Source organism: Carettochelys insculpta, chromosome 2 (assembly GCF_033958435.1).
Source record: "Carettochelys insculpta isolate YL-2023 chromosome 2, ASM3395843v1, whole genome shotgun sequence".
NCBI lineage: Eukaryota > Metazoa > Chordata > Testudines > Carettochelyidae > Carettochelys > Carettochelys insculpta.
The window spans coordinates 17,204,351-17,224,518 of NC_134138.1; the positions used below are offsets into that span (position 1 = coordinate 17,204,351).

General features: G+C 42.3%; 1 protein-coding gene across 2 annotated transcripts in view; it reads right to left on the minus strand.

The window, feature by feature from the left end:
• The window catches only part of KHDRBS3 (KH RNA binding domain containing, signal transduction associated 3), a 232,450-nt gene that overhangs the window by 174,674 nt on the left and 37,608 nt on the right, over nt 1-20,168 (minus strand). For both annotated transcript variants that reach the window (XR_012644135.1, XM_074985605.1), the window contains exon 2: nt 10,461-10,579. Coding sequence is in view for 1 of the 2 variants with exons in the window: in XM_074985605.1 (XP_074841706.1) it covers nt 10,461-10,579 (119 nt within the window). In the remaining variant the exon portion in view is untranslated. The remainder of the gene's footprint in view (nt 1-10,460; nt 10,580-20,168) is intronic.

Genomic DNA, 20,168 nt, shown 5'->3' on the forward strand with positions numbered 1-20,168 from the left:
TTTCCATATTCATTTTTTAGTTCTTCAAGGATCTATTGAGATAATTCACGTCAACAACTGCTCAGCAGCCCTTTTAGATTTTTCTTGACTGAGCAACATACAGTGGTCTCTCTGGAAAGGATGAGCACGTCCTAGTGATCCTATTTATAGAAGATTGAGGATGGCTGTCTGCTTAATCCAATTCCTCCTCTTCTTTAGCAAGAAAGATTTAGGCTTTTCATTAAACTATAAGTTGAGAGTAACCATATATTCATTCTTGTTGGAATGATGTCCAGGTTAGATTTCAAGCCAGAAGAAGACTGCTGAAATTACGCCTGACTGGATATAGCTGCCTGGTCTTTACAGTGAAAGGACCATTGTGATATTACCCAGTGTACAAATCTAGACTGCTAACAAGCATTGTGTCCCCTTAACTCTAACCTGATGTGCCTTTTACACTATTTTGCTACCAGAACAGCTACTTCTGGCCAGCTCACACAGCCTTCAGCATGCAAGTTTTGCTTCTAGCTTGCACATGTACACTTTGACTACTCATTAACTGAACTTCAGAGTAATATCAAGGTCTCTACTTCAAAAGTGTGCTTCTTGTACAGTCCAGCACAGTGCTGAACAATGAAAACTAAAAGTCCATAATTTTATTGAATGAAGTGGTATATGCCCCAGGCCCTTTTTATGCAAATAGAGTATCTCCACATACTTAAACACAAAACACACACTTAGGATAAAATAATAAGGTACGTTTAGTTACAGAAAGATTTTAAGTGATTACAAGTAATGATGCACAGACGTCAGGATTAGTTACTGCAGTAAACAATACTATACACACTAATTTAACCTACCAAGCTGAGTAAAATTAAAAGAAAAAGGGTTTCCCCACTGTATGCTGCAATAATTTTTACAGCTGGACCCTTTATCAGGCTGAGATCATGCGTCTCCTTGAAGTTCAGTATACTTCAAGTATTTATTGATGTCACAGGGATATGGGAGGAGGAGAGGTGAATTGGAGGTCACTGACTCATTCACATACACTCTGCCTTCTTTGAGAATTACCCTCAGATGGAGTGCAGACGACAAGCAGGCACCAGTGGACATAACATTTGAAATATTTCTGCGATACAATATAAAATTTTTCACAGCTTCACCCTGCCAAAGAGTGGCCATTTAAACATTTGAGGGTTTTTTTGTTTGTTTTAATTTTAATTTCTGGCACAGGTCATCGTGTGTGTCTGCAAAAAAAACTGGTTTGTGGATGTTACTACAATGTTATGATTCTGGGTAACAATCACATACAGGTTGAACCTCTCATCTGGTACCCTCAGAACCTTGACTAGTGTCAGACTAGAAAATTTTTTGGACTATGGAAGGAGAATATTGTCTAGCACATTACAAAACACTTCAACTGCTTACTGGGCTCTTAGAAGATATATAGAGAGGAAAATTACAGCTAAACAACAGCACAGAAGACTGACAGGTGGCTGGAAACAAGCTTTATGGGACCGTGGCAAACTTGGTCACACTGATAAGCAGTTATCTGGCTAACTAAAACCATGCCAGATTATGAATGTTGCCAGGCCAGAGTGTACTGGATCAGTGAGGTTCAAACTCCAGTAGAATCTCAACTTCATATAGTATTACTACATATTTTAATGGAATAGTATGTTCAGCAGATTGTGACTTTTCAAATGATACTTCAAGACATACTTTTGTATCCCATTTATCGCAGGCTATTTCACCACTTTCACAAATGTGAAATTCTCAGAGCCACTCTTTCAGATACAGAACTCTCCCCTTTAGAAACAAGGAGTCACCACCCACCAAAGGACTTAAGTGGTAGTGACAACAAGATATGGCTGCTGCATAGCAAGGAAGCAGGGAGGAAGAGACAGAAGCATGGACTAGAAAGACAAATGATGAACAAGAGGCCCCTTAGTGACAGCGACGTCTTCCATTTTGTTTCTGAGCTGCTATCCCTCTCATCACTCCAGAGCCACCTAAATGAGAAAGGAAGTGGTAGACAGGCATAGCAACTTGGAACAGAAGCTCCTGAGGAGGACAGCCTGATGCTTCTCCAGACTAACAGGTGTGGTATTTAACTAATTTTTCACTGCATTATGTAACCACTACTACTCACTGAGGCGGCTTCTACACTTGCCCCCTCCCCTCAGAGGTGGCATGATAACGAGGCAATTCAAAGCAGGCCAATGAGGTGCTAATGTGCATATTTAGCACTTTATTAGCATAATGGTGGCAATGTGAATTTCAAAGTGCAGCCTTCAAATTTCAGATTGACAGCGTAGATGCAGCCAGTTTTGAAATAAGTGCCCCACTTTGACATTCCCATCCTCTGATCTAGTTTTGTGGGAGTAAAGGAATGTCAATCTGAAATTCAAAGTCTGCACTGTGTAGAAGCAGCCTCAGAGTGCAGGAAGGATATACAGCTACAGCTCATCTAAGGCATCTGCACTCATCACAACTGTAGTTTACATTTTCCCACTATTCAGTACACTCTGGCCTGAAAATCGAAGTATCCTGTATGTATGGGGGCGGCTTTTGTTGTTTAAAGTCTCTCATCTGGAGTACCAGAATTTCTCACCTAAGTAGGGAAATTCCATGAGAAGAGGGTAGGCTATACAAACCTGCAGGAGACAAAACATCCTTATTGCCACGCCTCTTCTGTATTGATTTGCCATGTTGCATTGTGGGAGGGTGGGTAGGGGATCTCAGCATTGACTATTATCCCCCGGATCACACTCTGAAGGCAAAAAGGGTATGGGGACAATGAGGAACACCTGCCCTTGTGCAAACTGAAGTTAGGCAGGGGAGATGTGCTGAGAATACTTGTCCTGCTGCAAGCAGCTGGAAAAAACAGATTCCCATTCATGCCTCCTGGAGGAATCCCAAATCCTGTTCTTCAAAACTAGGAGACTATGGGACTTTATGTGCAGCCATGATTTATTCTGGGGAACTCAAAGGGTCTGAAAGTCTGAGACGCTTCTTTTCCTTCTACTTACCCTTGATTTATCTTCTCCCCACAAAGTGAGTGTGCAATGTCATTCTGACACCACCCTGGAGAGGGAAGGATCATGCAATTACTCCGTCTATCAACCTTCATGCCCTACGACAGACAGGATTTAGACTGGAGGTGCTGCTGGACTGGGTGCACAAGAAAGTTCCAATTTCTAGGCACCAGTCATGGAGATTCAAAGGAAGTGCCTTGGCCCACTTATCACACTGGGGCTACGTCTACACTAGCCCCAAACTTCAAAATGGCCACACAAATGGCCATTTCGAGGTTTACTAATGAAGCGCTGAAATGCACATTCAGCGCATCATTAGCATGTGGGCGGCCACGGGGCTTCGAAATTGATGCGGCTCTCAGCCGCGCGGCTCTTCCCGACGGGGCTCCTTTTCGAAAGGACTCCGCTTACTTCAAAGTCCCCTTATTCATGGGAATAATTCAGCCCAATGTTGGGTATCCAGTGTGGGGTTAGAGAGTGGGCAAAAGGTACAACTGAGAGAAGGGCTGGGCCGCACTGCCATTTGGCATACTCTCCTTATTTTGTCTCGAATAGCCTTCCTTAGCTCTTTGCCACTGCCATAGCTGCAGGTGAGGAGCTGGTCAGCTGCAATGTAGTCAAGAGCCCAGATTGCAAGCACTGGCTCCAGCACCTTGGTGGGAAGCTTCTGTGACTTCAAGCTACAATCTCACCGTATGGTAGAAAAAGGATTCCCACTTGCTTGTCCCAAAGCTAGGAGAATTTGCTCGGTAAATGCTGCCACTGGTTTCTGGGAACTCTCCTACTTGGGGACAGAGGCTGCAGGAACCCTCGCCCCAACCTGTGTACATGAGGGGAACAAGCCCTCACAGAACAGGCTCACATCTCCATGCAGGCATGAATTAGTAGAGCCTTGAAAATCAACAGATATCTGTGGATATCAGCTGCTCACTTTTGCAGCTACAGATAAGGATGCAGATACAAATTTTGTATTGCTGAAGGGCTCTACAAATCAGAAGAGATGCAGGAAACAGTTCCTGGCTTTCTCCTTTTCCCCTCCAGATTTCTCCTCCATGCGCACTGAACAGAGCAGGCTGCTGGCACAGAGTTCCAGTGACTACTGATATAAAGAATTCCCTTTCTTCTCAAAGGCATGCCTTGAAAAACAGAAGATTAAGCCCCCCTTCCAAGCAACAGAAGATGATCTACCTGAAGTTGGAGAGGGAAATTAACTCTTGGAAATTTCAAAAATGAAGCCACTCTTTCCCTGACTGTGACTGGTAACTATGGCTCTAACTCTCTATTGAGTACCTAATGTCAATCTGTGGATCTTAATATCAAGAAAAACAGATTTTTTCCCCCATATTTATGTTCAGACTACAAAGGACATTCCTTTTCTAGGCATTTAATCTGTACGAGTTTCAGCTAGCAAGGAATTAGTATCAATGCTAAAACAAGTTTAAACATATATACTACAGGGTACAGGATACATAAAAACAAGTAATCCTTGCTTATCCCTGCCAAGAAAAATCTGCTGAGAATGCTATATATCCAGCTCAAATGCTTAGTGAAATGATGTAAACAGTTGACCAAATTGTTCATTTGCAAAGCTCTAACAAGCCAATTTTGAGGCTAGAGGAAGCTTTCTTACATACAAGACCTCCGCTAATGGTCTCTGCCATTTGGAATCCCTGAAACAGAGTATGTCAATGATTTGTTTATTTAGCATTGACAGTTCATTGTTTCTGAACAGTCTCATATCAGAAAACCCCGAGGAAAAATGTCCTCAGCCTCTTCCAAAGCAAAACTACCCTTTCCATTTCAAGCACCAAGTTTGTATTACACAGTAGTAGCCCCCTCACCTGGGGTACCAGGTAAGCAGAGTTTTAAACACAGCAGATGTTAAAGTAATGTTAGCAATATATCTTTTTTCCCCAATGCTGGTTTATAGTATACTGGTCTCTTATCCCCTGTACCAAATTGTGGGTTCACAAAACATTTCTTTCTTAATTTTATCTGTGTTAAACAGCCACACAAAACAATTGGAGACACTAGACTTGTGTAACTGACAGAGGACTGCCAGATGCACAAAATGAATCACTAGAAAGAAATGGTTATACTAGTGGTGGGTACTCTGTGGCCCACATGCAGCTCATCAATGTAAGCCGCTGGTGGCCCACCAAGCAGGTTATTTACCTTGTGTCCACAGCTAAGGTTGCTGTCAACTCCCCATGTCCATGTTTCTGGGCTGCCCCCAAATATTGCTGCCAGCAGCCGTACCTGTGGAGGCAAGGTAAACAACCTATCTGGAGGGTGCAGGAGCAGATGATCACAACCATCTCTGGTGGTCTTTTAAGTTTAAGAGTCTAACTGGAACCAGAAGAATCTTTGCATTGCCACAGAAGGGACAATGGTAGATGATTCACTGTCAAACTTCCAGGAATCTGCAGGGGAGCTCAGGTAAACAAACAGCTCCTCAGAAAGTGCCTCCCAAAAGTTTTGGATACATCTTGTGTCTGACTTTCTGAATGTGGCCACGATTGATGCTGGAGTCTGCCAGAATTCCTTGCACGTATTAACAATCCCTCATCAGAAGGAAATTCAAACAGGTATAAAAGGGGCTTAGAACACCTAACAACTTGCACAACTTCTCTTGTGCTACATTCCAACAGGAAGTCATCTGAACCAAGTGCTTCATTAAAATTTGGAATGCCTTAAAGTCACCCTCATCAGGGAAGATAACAAAACTGCAGCCAGGATGAGGTTTCTTTCACAACTATGTGGTGATTGACACCCCTCTCTCTCTCTCCACCCCTTACCCTCCCCAAATCCTTAGGGTCTGTGACTGTACCAACTGAACCAGCTGGGAAGACATATACTGTCTCAAAGGACAGGATATCAAATTCTATAAGAGGGCATGGATGGCTCATTTGTAGAACCAGGATTGTATACCCCTGGATACCTAGCAGGGACATGACTGAAACATATCAATACTGGATCCAGGGTACAATACCCAAATCCTTTTCTTTGGAACTTCATGGTTTTACTGACCAGGGAGAAGGGTCCTAAAGTGCTCTCTAAGAGCCAGAGAAGAAGGATGAACAGAAGACTATTTATCTGTAAAAACGTAAAAAAATAAAAACAAAAACAAGTACACGCCCACAGCAGTAGGGCTACTTATTCTAAAATTCTGGGGTATCCTTGCATATTTATCTGACAAGGGTGAAGGAGTCTGCACTGACATCAATAGTCATACATGTGACACTGTACCAAGGAGCACCAGGTACTACTGCGTGTGTTAATACCAAAGAGTCTGTTTTGGAGGAAGTGTGATCTATAAATTTAGGGAGCAACAGAAACAATTGCATTTCACACTAAATACTGAGGTCCTAGAGGGTCCCATATTACGATATGGGTTATCTTCTGACTGGTGAGCCCAAGCCAAATCTCACATATGATGACTTCTGCTTCATTTTCATAGAAATGTAAATCTCACATCTAAAGGAATACTTCATTGTTCTTCCACCCTCCCTCCATAACTCCTGCTGATGCTGCTGTACTTTGGATAAATAGTGAATCATTAGGCCTCAATGAGACAGCAGGCTCCAGTCTCCCCGCTCCAACAGGCCAGACTGAGGGAGAGAAAAAACATCAAAATATCCCATGCCCCAGTGATTAGAGCACTCCCCTAAGAGGTGGAAGATCTTCTCCCCCTCAGGTAGAGGGGGAACTTGAAACAGGCTCTCTCAGACCCCAGGTAAAAACCCCTACATCCTGGCTAAAGTTCTAAGGGAAATCCTTCTCCGCCTCACCCCACAGCTTCTTGCAAGAAACCCCTTAAGTAACAGGCTTCAGAAAAGGGTCCAGAGCTCCGAATCCCAAGCAGAGTTAGGTGCCTTTCTTCAAGTCCAGACAGGTATCAAACACACTGAGAGAAGTGGGGATCAGGACATGTTCCAATCTTGACATCTTCCACTACTAATCTTCTAAGGATGGGATTCACAAAAAAATCAGCAAACTTATCTTCTTCCATTCATTATACAAGAAACCTCAGCCTTTAACTCAGGTTTTTGTGAAGCCAAGTCATCTTTTCGGCACCTAGAAGTAGGCACTGTGACACTCAAGTCCCTTTTGTGACTCTAACCCTGGATTGCTATACTGTCAACTGGATGATCTGCAAATCTCGCACAGGACTTTTATGCCATTTTGAGTAATGCCCTGAGCAACATTAAGATGCTTTCTGTTAGCTACTTTTGGCCCTCATGCAGTTCCTACTTTCCCTGGAACAGAGTATATAATTTAGAATGGATCCAAGAAACATATTATGTAAAAGGCAGAGGGTGGGTTAGTACATGGTGTGGACAGAACACCCTTCACCACAGTTAGAACAGAATACTGAAGAAAGGGATCTACAGATCATAATGGGCCACAAGCTAAGCATGAGTCAGCGCATTTGTTTTGAAACAGTGTCACATAAATGCACACAATTCTGGGAAGCATTTACAGGAGTGTTGTTAGCAAGATATGAAAAGTAATTAGTCTCTTTTAATCTATAATAAGGCCTCAGTTGGAGTACTGTGTTGAGTTTTGGACACATTTTAGGAAAGATATGGAGAAACTGGACAGGAACCAGAGAAAAACAACTGATGAAACGACTAGAAAATATGGTCTATGAGAGAAAATTGAGAACAGTGTAAGTTCAGTTTGGAAAAAGAGAAGTTTGGACATGATGGAGGGCTTTCAAGTATCTAAAAGGGTGTTACAAGGAGGAGGGAGAAAAATTCTTTTCCTTAGCATCTGATGATAGACCAGGAAGCAATGGGCTTAAACTGCAGAAAGGGAAGTTTAGGCTGGACATTAGAAAAAAATTCTTCACTATCAGAGTGGTTAAGTACGGGAATAAATTGTTTAGGTTAGTTGTAGAATGTGCATCATTGGAGATATTTAAGAACAGATTTCATAAATATCTGGTAAGATAGAAATTGTGTTTGGTCTTGTCATGAGGGCAAGGGACTAGACTTGATGACCTCTTGAGATACCTCCCAGTTCTAGTATTCAACATTATGCTGATGAACATAGGTGCTGACTTCCTCTCTAGCCAGGGAAGTGCTTGATATCTCTCTCAGTCCTAGGCCATGATCCCCTCCATCCCCTTCCCAAGGCCCCACCTCATCCCCAACCTGGTCAGACCCCATTCCACTCAAAACACTGCCCCCACTCCACCTCTTCCTGTTCCACCTCCTTTCTTAAGCGCTCCAGAAGCGCTAGGAGTGCTGGAGTTGCTCAGCAGAATCACCAGTGGGTGAGAGGCCAGGAGGAAACTGCTTTCCAATGGGTGCTCAGCTCCCATTAATCTTTTCCCCAAGGATGCTCCAGCCCCAGAATTTGCATGGGGTCAGCACCTGTGCTAATGAAATATGTAAAAAGGGTAACTGGAAAACAGACATAGAAATAGAAATATAGTTTGAATAATCAAATTTGTTAAAGTCATTTTTAAATACCATTTTCGCCCAAGATTGACAGAGCTCCAAATTGCAGTCAGTACCAATACCCCAAAATGCAGGGTATTTCCTTTATAGTTCCAGGGGGGCAGGTAGTGAGATTTCTCATGCTCCATCTGACAGCAATGTGAAAGCTTTTTGTTACAGCTGTTGGCAGGATTGTATTACCTTTTATACAGGGTTGACTTGAAACTTTCATGGCTAAATTATTTCAAGCAGAAACATTCATTTTTTTAAGCACTAATTGTTGCAAGCCATTAATCACAGAACCACCAACCAACAGTTCTCAGTATCCTACTCAAAGTTACATCTGGTAACAAAATGGTAATATCATGAACGCACATAAGATAGAGTCTCAAAGATTAAAATCCATATTAAATTTAAAGCATTGACAACTTCTAATCCATACAAATAACAGAAACAGAAAAAGTGGTTAAAATAATGTAGTACAATAAGTAAAATAATAAAAGAGGAGGATTTCATGCAGTAAGAAAAAAATCACTTAGGGTGTATCTGTTATCTATTGTCCCACAGAAAGTTGAAACAACAGTAGATCTAAGTGTATGTGACAGCAGGGCCCACATGTTACTGCACAGGATGCTAGAATGCTGCAGACTTATAGGACAGTTTTCCATTTACTCTGGATAAACCCATCCTTACCTTACCAGTAAGCAGCCCCTAAAATTTTAGTAGTTTTAACAAAATCTAGACATAAGTCAATTTTTTCAGGTTACAATAGTATAGACTGTCCGTAGTGCAAAGTACTATAGGTCAAAAGGAAAAAAAATAAAATATACAAAAATAAAATGACTAATAACCGGCTAGTCAGTTGAAAGTGATCTATGGGTATACTGGACCACGAATTCAGTTTGAATCAACAAGATGGTGCAGCTGCAAAAAAGCTAATATCATTCCAGGGTGCAATTATCCTGCTCTACTGTGAGCTACTAAGGCTTCAGCTACAGAACTGTTTCTTGCTTTGAGTGCCACACATTAAAGATTCAGGAAAATTGGAGAGAGTCCAGAAAAGAGCCACAAAAATGATACATGGTTTTTTGAAAAAGTGGACAAGTATAGTCTCGAGAAACAATGACTGACAGTTAAGGTCTGTTAGACTGAAGACAGTCACCAATTGTTCTTCATGTCAATGGACAGAAGGACTGTAAGTAATTGGTTTAGTCTTCAGTAAGCGACATTTGGAAAAAAAAAGATTTCTAGCCATACAAATGGTTCACAAAGGTGCAGGCTTCCTTGTCACTGAAGGTTTTCTAACAACTAGGTTAGACAAACACCTGTAAGGGATGCTCTAGATATACATGATGCTGCCTGAAAGCACACAGCTGTACAAGGTAACCTCTTCAAATCTTCCCCAGCACAACATTCGTGTGATTTGATAGTAATGTTTTGCACCATTTTGTTAGACATTTAGGCAAAAATATCCAGTGGCTAACATACAGGACCAAGAGTCAGGAGGCTCACATTCTAATGCCAGCTCTGCCACCTAATCCTTATGAAACTTTTAGGCAAGTCACAAACTTTCTGGGGACTTGGTTTCCCCACGTGTAATAAACGGGATAATTATGCTAGTCTACTTTTGAAAATTGCTTTGGAGAGCTATGGCTTGAAATAATTAAGTGTTATTGTATTCCTTAGCATTTACTGAACAGCTGCAATATCCTGCAGGTTTCAGTTAAGTACTAGTTTAAACATACTACAAATGTTTCTGTTTTCTAGTGATTGAAATGAGGGTTACAAGAAGTCTTCTCTTCACACAGGTAGGCATAGCTGTAGCTGCAGAGCTACATTTTTTTTCTTTTAACTGTATCTGGAGTATATTGTGAAAAACATGGTTTAAGAATTATATCTAATAAGTGGTAGAATAGTATGTGCAATAAGAAATATATTGAGCTTTATCACATTCTTAGAAAGAACCAGATTTAAATTACTGAAACATTAGCCTTACCTTAGGGAATTGTTTTACTGGAATTAATACTTTCTGTCCCAGCTTCATATTTTTATTTATCACTACATCAATATACTTTTCTTCTTCCTTTCCTTCTCCTTTTTGGAATTTTTCAATTTCTGTAAAGAAGTGTACAAAAAGCTGTTATTGCATTATAAACCTGATATCATGTTGCCAAGTGTGAATAACTTTTATATTTACAAAATTTCTAAAACCAGAGTGTAGCTTTTACAAAATACTGAATTCTCTTAGGCTGCAAGTTATAACTACATATTTGAGTCACAACAGTTCTTCAAATACTTCGTCTATTGCTATCAGCTCCTTAGACTACAACCTAAATTTAAGAAAATAATTTATACAACAAACTGAATCCTATGAGAGGAGACTACTTAATACCTCACTCAGCTTGGACACTGAAATGTTTGTTCTATCATTTTATGAGGTTCTCTTGAATTAGCCCTGTGTTGTTGCACTTTTGAGCTTTCAAACCTTCAAAAGAATTTAAAAAAAGAAAAAAAAATCCTTAAAAATTCAACAGCTCATGAGAAAATTTCTGTGTGATATTATAAAACCTTTGAATCAACAACAAACCTTAAAACCTGAAGCAACAGAACCTGAGAACTCTAGCCCTAGGATACACAGGCAGAGGTAAAGGGAGGCCCAAGGAATGCAACAGCAACTAATTCAAGGATGTGGTGCACGTGTCTACCTGCACTGAAAGAGAGTGGATCCATATTTCCCCAGTAGCCACTAGCAAAGTGGCCTAAGCCCTAAAAAAGGGGACAAGGATCTTTTAAGAAGCAAAAGAGGAGAGGTTGATCTAAAAAGGGCCCAAATATGGGACTAAACAGCCTGGTGAAGGTAGACAGTTTGGTGAATTCTTTACTACCCTAGAAGGGCTCCATTTCAGTGCTGTGACTTGTCTAGGGGACTGAACCACTGGAGACCTGCCGAGTCAGGCTGGCAAGTAATAGGGGACTCTAGAAGCAGGGGAAACAATTACAGTACCACACCTAAATGCTAGGATGTACTCAAGAGCTACATCTACACTAGAGCACGATTTAGAAAGGCCCCCTGTCAAATATGACAAATCAAAAGATGCCCCTTCAAAATATAACATCCACACATGATAAAAGGCAGGCTATCCCAATTCGCCCTTTCGAAAGGGCTATCTACTCTTTCAATAGAAAGTGTCTACACTGTCCCATGCGCCCTTTCGAAAGAAAGGTCCAGGAAATGCTGCGAACTGGGTCGCATAGAGCACAAGCCCTTCCGGGGATGCAGCCAGTCATCCTCTTAAAGGGCCCTTCCTCAACACCCTCGCCCTGCACAGCACAAGGCCTGCGAAGCTGCCACGAGCCCAGCAGACACCAGTGCTCACAGGGCCAAACATGGAACAGCAGGAGCTGGAGCCACTTCTGGCTCTTGTCAGTGGCGTGGTTGCACTGTTGTCCTCAGCAGTAGCAGCCGCCCTTCATCTCCTGCTGGGGGCCACACCTCCCGGCATGGCCATGGACCCCCTGGACCCATGAGTCCTCCAGCACTACCCCCTCCCCACCAGGTTCTCCACTGACTCTGGAGCTACCCCACAAGCTCAAAGTGCTGGGAGCATCTGGTCATGGGGGACTGGGACGACAACAGGTGGCTCCAGAAATTTCAGATGAGGCAGACCACCTTCCTGGAGCTCTGCCAGCGGCTAGCCCCTACGTTGTGGCATCAGGATACCCGGAGGCAGCGCGCCCTCCCCATTGAGAAGAGGGTCATGATAGTTATCTGGAAGCTGGCCACTCCAGACAGCTACTGCTCTGTGGGCCACCGGTTTGGCATGGGCAAGGCCACAGTCAGGCCGTCGTCACGGAGATAAAGAAGCTTGGGCCAAACACCAAGCAGGGGGAGGGGGATGCCAGGAAACAGGGTCCACTGGGGACTAGAAGTGCATGGGGCCTGGCACACCCCACATAACTTTATATAAACAGGAAGGGGTACCATTTTGTGGTGCTGCAGGCCATAGTGGATAGCACGGGCCATTTTCAAGACATTTACGTGTGCTGGCCTGGCTGTACCCATGATGCACACTTATCCAGAAACTCCAGCCTGTGCCATAGTATTGGAGGCAGGCACTTATATACCCCAGAGGGAGATCCCATTCAGGGATGCTACAGTGCCCCTATGCATGGTGGCAAATACCGCTTATTCCCTCTAGCCCTGGCTCATGCAGCTCTATACAGGCCACCCCAACCCCAGCCAGAAGCGCTTCAACTCCCAGATAAACGACACCACAAAAGTGGTTGAGTGCACCTTCAGGAGGTCGAAGGGCTGGGGACGCTGTCTCCTGGCACACCTAGAGGTGAGCCTCCTGAATGTCTCCCAGATGGTAGGCGCCTGCTGCACCCTCCATAATGTTGTGGAGAGTTAGTGTTTATCCAGGGGTGGGTGTCCAAGTCCAGCCTGGGCTACCCACAGCCATCCGCCATCCCAGCCACCAGATCCACCAGGACGGGGTCCATGTAGGGCAGGTCCTGTATGAGCACTTCGTTCAGGGGCCCCACTGATCACTGCCCCGGCCAGCCCCACCACGTCCCCTGCATACTCCCATCCACTACCACCTTCAAAGAGCACACAACACAAAGGGATGTGGGCTAAAGTACATTCCTTTAAACAATACCGTGCAGTTATTAACAGCAACATAAAACAGACACACAGAACTATACACACCGGAGAGAGGGGCAAACTATTTACAAACGGGCAGGGGACATGGGTGTCCCTCATGGGAGTAGGTCCTTATTATAGTGAAGGGGTGGAGAGCTTCAAGCTATAACATACCCAGGATCCGTAACCTTCCTTGCCTTGGGATGCCTGGCAGGGCTGGGAGTCCACCTCAGCCAAGGGATCAGCTGCAATGGGGGCCTCTTCAGGGGGGCTGGCAGGAGGGGCCACAGTGGGGAGGCAGTGGCAGGGGCAGCAGGACAGGGAAGTTGGGCCAGGAGCTCCCTGAAGGAGCCCCCCTCCATCCCTCAGGTTGCCCATCAACTCCTCCTAAGCCACCTCAGCCTCCTCCTGGAAGAGGTACCACTCCAACATCTCCACCTGGCACAGGACAGAGGCAGTCAGGTGAAGGTCCTCAGCAACCCACCTCTGGCCACTCCTGGAGCCAGTGGTGGGGCTGGTCAGTCCCTGTCTCTCCCCTCTGGAGGTGGGGGTGCTGTCTGGGACCATGGAGGGCGCCAGGCTCTCCTGGCCCTCTGACAGCACAGCTGTAGTAATGGAAGAGAAGAGCGGGACAGGAAAGGAATCCTGGAACCTGTCCTGTGGACCACACCCTCATCCCCTCATGGGCAGCAGGTCCGCATCCCCCTGTCCAACAGCAGGGCAGCCCTCGGGGATCCAAGAGGTACGGGGGGTCCCTGGCCCCCTGGGGAGATCCCCTTGTGAGGTCCGGCACTGCCCACCCCCTCCTCCGGGAGCTGGTCGCAGCGTTATCCATGGGAGTGGGCACTGAAGGCCACTGGCAGCTGTGATCATGAAAATGTACATTAAAATGTTTGTAATATATGTTGCCTAGTGCATTTATTGCCTGTAACTGAACCAAGTTAAAGCACAATAGAAATGTATAAGCCACATATTTGATTTTCTCCCTCACTGCATACATTTTACTAGATATTGCTCCGAGATGTTAAGTAAAACAAATATGTAAATAACATACACTCTTGCTTGGTTTTTGTTTCACTGAGCTACAGACTCACTTCAAGATGTTGATATCTCCACGCACATACTGTGAAGAAGTCATTTGTAGTGACCTCTGATTACGAAATGAATGTAATATTAATTATAAATAAGTAATAAAAACACAAATATATACTTTAATTCATAAAATTATTTCCATTAAACCTAATTTAGCTGACAATGTTCTCTCTCAAGGTAAGTTAACCTGTAAACATGTTCTCTCTTGAATAAATAAGATTTCTACCCTCAATGTAAACAGAATATGGAGTCTTGTTTTCTTCTACTAATTAAAGCTGAAGTGATGTACTGTTGCACTCACTTGAACAGATGACATGAGATTTAGTCCTCTTTTCCCAGGGCAATAAGGAAATTTAACTACAGGTTTGAACCTCTCTAATCAGCACCCGCAGAACCTGACCTGTGTCACATGAGACAACGTGCTGGACCTTGGGAGATCAATATTGTCCAGCAGCATTGTCTAGGAGCACAGATATTTAGGGGTAAATTACAGCTAGATAAATGCGCAGGACACTGAGAGCCAAGACTGGTGGCTGGAAACAAACTTTATGAGACCATGGGAAACTTGGCCACATCCATGGTAAGTAATCATACACCTAACTAAAATCATGCTGGATTACAGATGTTGCCAGATGAGAGTGTTCCATATTAGAGGTTCAACCTGTAGTCCAAAAGCAAAACAAAGAAACTACATGAAACTAAAACCTATGTTTGCAATGAATGGTCACTTTTATGTACAATGATGGCAAATTAAAATAAATAATAAATAAATCACAACTGAACATAACCAGCAGTCAGAACAAAAGCATTTTACAGGATTAAGCTACTCTGTATAGGTAAAATAAAGAGCTCCCATAATGCCTATATTTGCAATTCAATGTACATTGGGATCAGACCCTTACTATGAGAACTGCTTAAAACACGGTATTTCCTTAGAAATATTAGATTTTACGCCACAAAATGAAGAGTAGTGAACACACACACACACACACACACACACACACAAATATATAGCTTGACATTTATATCCTGGTACTACTTTCTTCAATTTATTAAATTATTAAATTAGATTTGATGAGTATTAAACATGCATTATCCGAGAACAAAAATGCTATAGAATAGGTATCCTTAAGACTGTATATTCATTCAACAATGATACATACTTTGATTCATCTGGGGAATCAATTTTCACTTTAATATTCGCATTTCTGTCCAGAGCAGGGAATATGGATATACAATTTTATTGACCAATGATTTCACTTATCCTACCTATCCTGCTTCCCCAGCTTCTCTGAGACTCAGTAAAATCACTTTGTAAACCCTTGAAGCATCACTCACAAATTCCTGGTAAATACAAACTGTTCTTTTAAATTGTCTTAAAGCTTTCTCCTAAAAATCACTCACTATTCTTCAAGTAATAAAGAAGACTTCCCCCAACAGACACCCATTTAATATTAAAAAACTAATAATTAATAAACCGTTGTTCCAAAAAGTTGTGCAAGTTTATCCTACCAGAAAATTGATTCAGATTCTGAAAGAGTGTTAAAATAATGTCTTGTTAGCTGTTAAGAGCACCAAAGAAAACAGAACTTACTATGCAAGCCAGAGCCAGTTTATTTTTACCTTTATCTTTATCTTTTCTTCTCCTTCTGGTCATTTTTCCCCACTCCTATCTCCCTTTCAGGAAAACACGAATGTCAGATGTTTTGGCATCAGAGTATGCACTCATAAGATATAAAAGACTCATTTGACAAATATCACTCGTATATCAAGCTTTACTTAATTGGGGAAAACTACGCCAAACCAAAGAGTAAATCCAATCAGATTTTCAAGGTCAGACAGATAGAAGGATTTGTCTTTCACTAATCCCTAGATTACATTCTGTACTACTTGGCTTTGTGTGCCAATTCAGTCCCCTTCTTCAGAAATAATAAATGAACATGTGATTAAGGTTTCTGATAATGCCAAGGATTAAAAATACCATGTTTTCTGGCCATAGATCTAGCATTGCACTAGTCTAGGAATTTAGCTGAACAGATAATTATGTGGCTATTTTATCCATAGCAGAGAGGTTAAGCAATGACTGCTGGCCGATTAACCCGTATGACACAATATAACACTCTTGAATAGATTAGATAATGGCAAAGTAGACTTGTTTAACTTTAATCAAGGTAGAATTAATCTTCCTATAAGATGACAACTACACTAGTCAGGCATGTTATTTCTGATTTAAATGGTATGCAATACTCAAAAGCCTAAGCAATTTTAAAAATGATTCTCTGCTTTAGAACGTTTAGTAATTATCATCCTCTTCCTCCTCCTTCTCCCCGTCCTCAGTCTGAGGCAAAAATATCAAACTCAAATCTAAAGTAGATATTGCTCTATTCTTTTTTGTGTGGGCAGTCCTGCCAACGTTTCACAAAATTAAGTTAGTGATGCCATGTTTTCCAACTCTTAATTACACTCATCCCCTGTTCAACGAGTACTTTACTTACGAATACTCGCTAAAATAAGGCAAACATATACATACCTTTGATCACTAGACGAGTGAACTCCCCCCCCCACTAATATGAGCCTTACCCCCAACCCACAGACTCAACCCACCACAGCCTGACCCTCTCTCTTACCCCGCAGACCCAACCTGCTGGAGCGTTAGCCCCCCACCTGCCCCACCGCCCCAACCCGCTGCAGCCTGAAACACTGCCAGCCTCACAGACCCAACCTGCCATGGCCTTAACCCCACCCCACCCTGCAGACCCAACTTGTCACCAGGTTTTAACCCTCCCTCCTGCTCATGGCCCCAAAATGCCCCCAGCCTTAAACCCTCTTCAACCCCCTACCACCAACTCATGTTCACTTACCTTTCAAATGCACTGCCACATGCTGCCACTCTGCTGAATTATGAGCACTTGGAACAAATCAGAGACTTTTACATGTATTTTAATGGGAATTTAGTGTCCTTCTTACAAGTTTACACCTATGAGCAGAAAGTTGGGAACCAATTGTGCTTGTCTAGCAAGGGATGAGTGTACTTTATCTCCTATGCAAGACAGGAAAGATGTCCCCTCCCCGTTTGTACCAGAATGATTATTTTTCCAACATGATAGGTGCAAGGTAAGAGCTAAAATAGCTCTTTAAGTGAATATTCTTATAACAAACTGAAGTTTCCATTTCAGGATATCACGTATATATGCTGTACAGATATCAGAGAGCGCCTTTAGGTTTAAAAGAGATGCTGAATACATGCAAGTACCAACTCTGCTCTTACACGAAAATCACAATAGTCACTGCTGGGCCTACATGAAATGTGAATTAGTTTGAGCTTCACAAGAGACCTGTGTCTAAAAAAACTGTTGTGCTTATACTTCAATTGTGAAAAGGATTTGAGCACAAGTGTTGGATACACAAGCCAGACAGAGAGCGAAAGACCCACATCACCATTTTAAAATATTTACTGTGGCCACAAAGTACAAGACTCAATGTTTCTATTGCACAAAACCTGACAGTGGGGCTAGTCCTCTTGAAAAAAAGTGAGACTTCAAAAGTTTCTAGAAGGAAATGACCAACTTGATAAACTTATAAAAAACCTGACTGAACAATCTAAAATAGATGAGACAATAGGATACTTAACAGCTTAAGGAAATCCTGAAGTAAACAATTTTAGTGACAGCTATAACTATAAAAATGAGGGATGTTAACAGTTAACCGGTAAGCCTTACCCTGAATGGATGCGACACACCTGTTACCATTCGCCAGTAGGGGCTAGAGCTTTGTTCCCATTACAGTTTAGAACTGGAAACAAATTCACAGGAGAATATTTAAAGCAGCAACATCAGTATATCTGTCCTTTTCTGGAAATCACCAAAGGCCATATCTGTGGTATCTGCTTCCTGAAAGTTCAGGAAACTTCCACTTAAAACTGCTAAATCCAGCAAACAACCCAGTCCAGCAATCCCAATATGTCCATCACTGACTTCAATGGAAGCTGTCTATAAAAGGACCAGATGCTGTAAAAGATTTAACAGAAATGTTTGTCTTGTCAACTATCAAAGATTATTACTAGAAATTAAACTACTTTGTCAAATCAAAGTGAAGCAGAATGGTGATCTTACTGTAAACATTGCTTACGACTAGCTGACACTGAGGTGTGTTAAGGGAGGAAAAGGGTGCCCTTCCACAATCTAGAACCTAAGGACTCCAAAGGGCCATCATTAAGGAGATGGAATCATTCCTGAGAAGATCACCAATTCCTAAAATGCTGAGGCTAAAAAGTGTTCCACAGTGCACAGGCACCCCATTGGGGCTGCTGGAAATTTTATCTGTTGTGTTCTGATGCGAGTTGGCCCAAATCCTATGAGGAATTATTTTCCTGAAGGTAAATAAATGCCTGTGCGGTATGGTGTTAGAAGAATAACATGTGCTTCCTAGGGCAAGGAATGGCATCCCAGGAAGAAAAGCTCCTAAGCACAGATGGGGTCTGCGTGTTAGGGAAGGAGAACACATTTGAATAGTGAGGAGGTCTTTAACTTAGGTTTGATTTGAACAGGAATCAAGTCTCATTTTGACTTTCCTGGGGAAGGATTGGAAAGGTGAGGGATAGGGAAGCACGAGACTTTACACCAATGTAACCCAGAAGCACCGAGACCAGTGACGAGGGAGGGTGAGGTCTGTTCCACAACCTTAGTGGAGAGCCAATTGGCATTTAGCTTGTGCAATGGACACACATGGCTTTAGTCCCTAAGGGCTCATGTTCAGTCTCTCCTTCCGAAGACCTAGATCCACCAGCCTTATGCCAGTGATATAGGGAGGCAAGAGAACACGGGCGGGAAGGGAGCGGAAATAGTCAAATCAATATCTTCTATGTCTGCACATTAAATACAAGTAGTTCGGGAAATAAGAAGAATACCTCAAAATGCCAGATAGTAAACACAACTATGTCACAGCTGAACGCAAACTTGATGGGATAATACGTGTGACTGCAATTCTGTTATGGAAGGGTACAGCTAGCTCAAGAAGGATAGGAAGAGAAAAAAGGAGAGAGTGTTTCCTTATAACAAAAATATATATAGTTGGGCTGAAGTTGAGAGGGAATGGACGAAAGACTTGTTCAAAATCAGAAGGTAAAAAAATATATAGGACAAAAAATGCAAGGGTGATTTCATGGTGGGATACACAACAGAGCATTAAACCAGGAAAATGTGGACAAGACTTTTTATAAAATAAAAAACTATCCAAAACACAGGATTTGATGAGGCATTTTAAGCTACCCAGACATCTGATGTGAAAATAGATGAGCGCATAAATTTAACATTTTGTTAAGAAAGTACTGGAGATACTTATCACTTCAGAAAGTGGAGAAAAAACAGTAGAGGAGAAGCTGTTCAACATTCGGTTTTGAAAAACATGAAAGAAAAGGCCCAGAATTTGAAAGTGAAAGGCAACATTGGTGAAAATTAGCATGGGAAAGCAGAGTTGTTCATGATTCTAAGGAACTGTAGGAGTGAACACAGTACAATGCAGAGGACTGATTTCAAGAAGGCAGATTTTAGCAAACTCAGAGTTAGAAGATAAGATCCCATGGGAAGCAAACCTAAGTAGAAAAGCAGTTTAGGACAGTTGGCAAATTTTCAAGGAATAATTTATGGTACAAGAGCAAACAATCCCACTGTTAGAAAGACAGCAAATATAACAAGAGACTACCCTGGCTTAACCAGTGAATCTTCAATAATGTGAAACTTGGAAAAAAAATCCTACAAAAAGAGGAAGCTAGGCCAAATTACAAAGAAAAGGATAAATGTTACAAGTATGCAGGGGCAAAATTAGAAAGGCAATAAAGGCACAAAATGAGATTAAGTTAGAGAAAAAATTCTACAAATGTATTTGAAGCAAGATGATGATCAAGGACAGAGCATGCCAGTTACTTCATGAGGGTGAAAAACAGGAAACATGAAACTGGGAGAAACATTA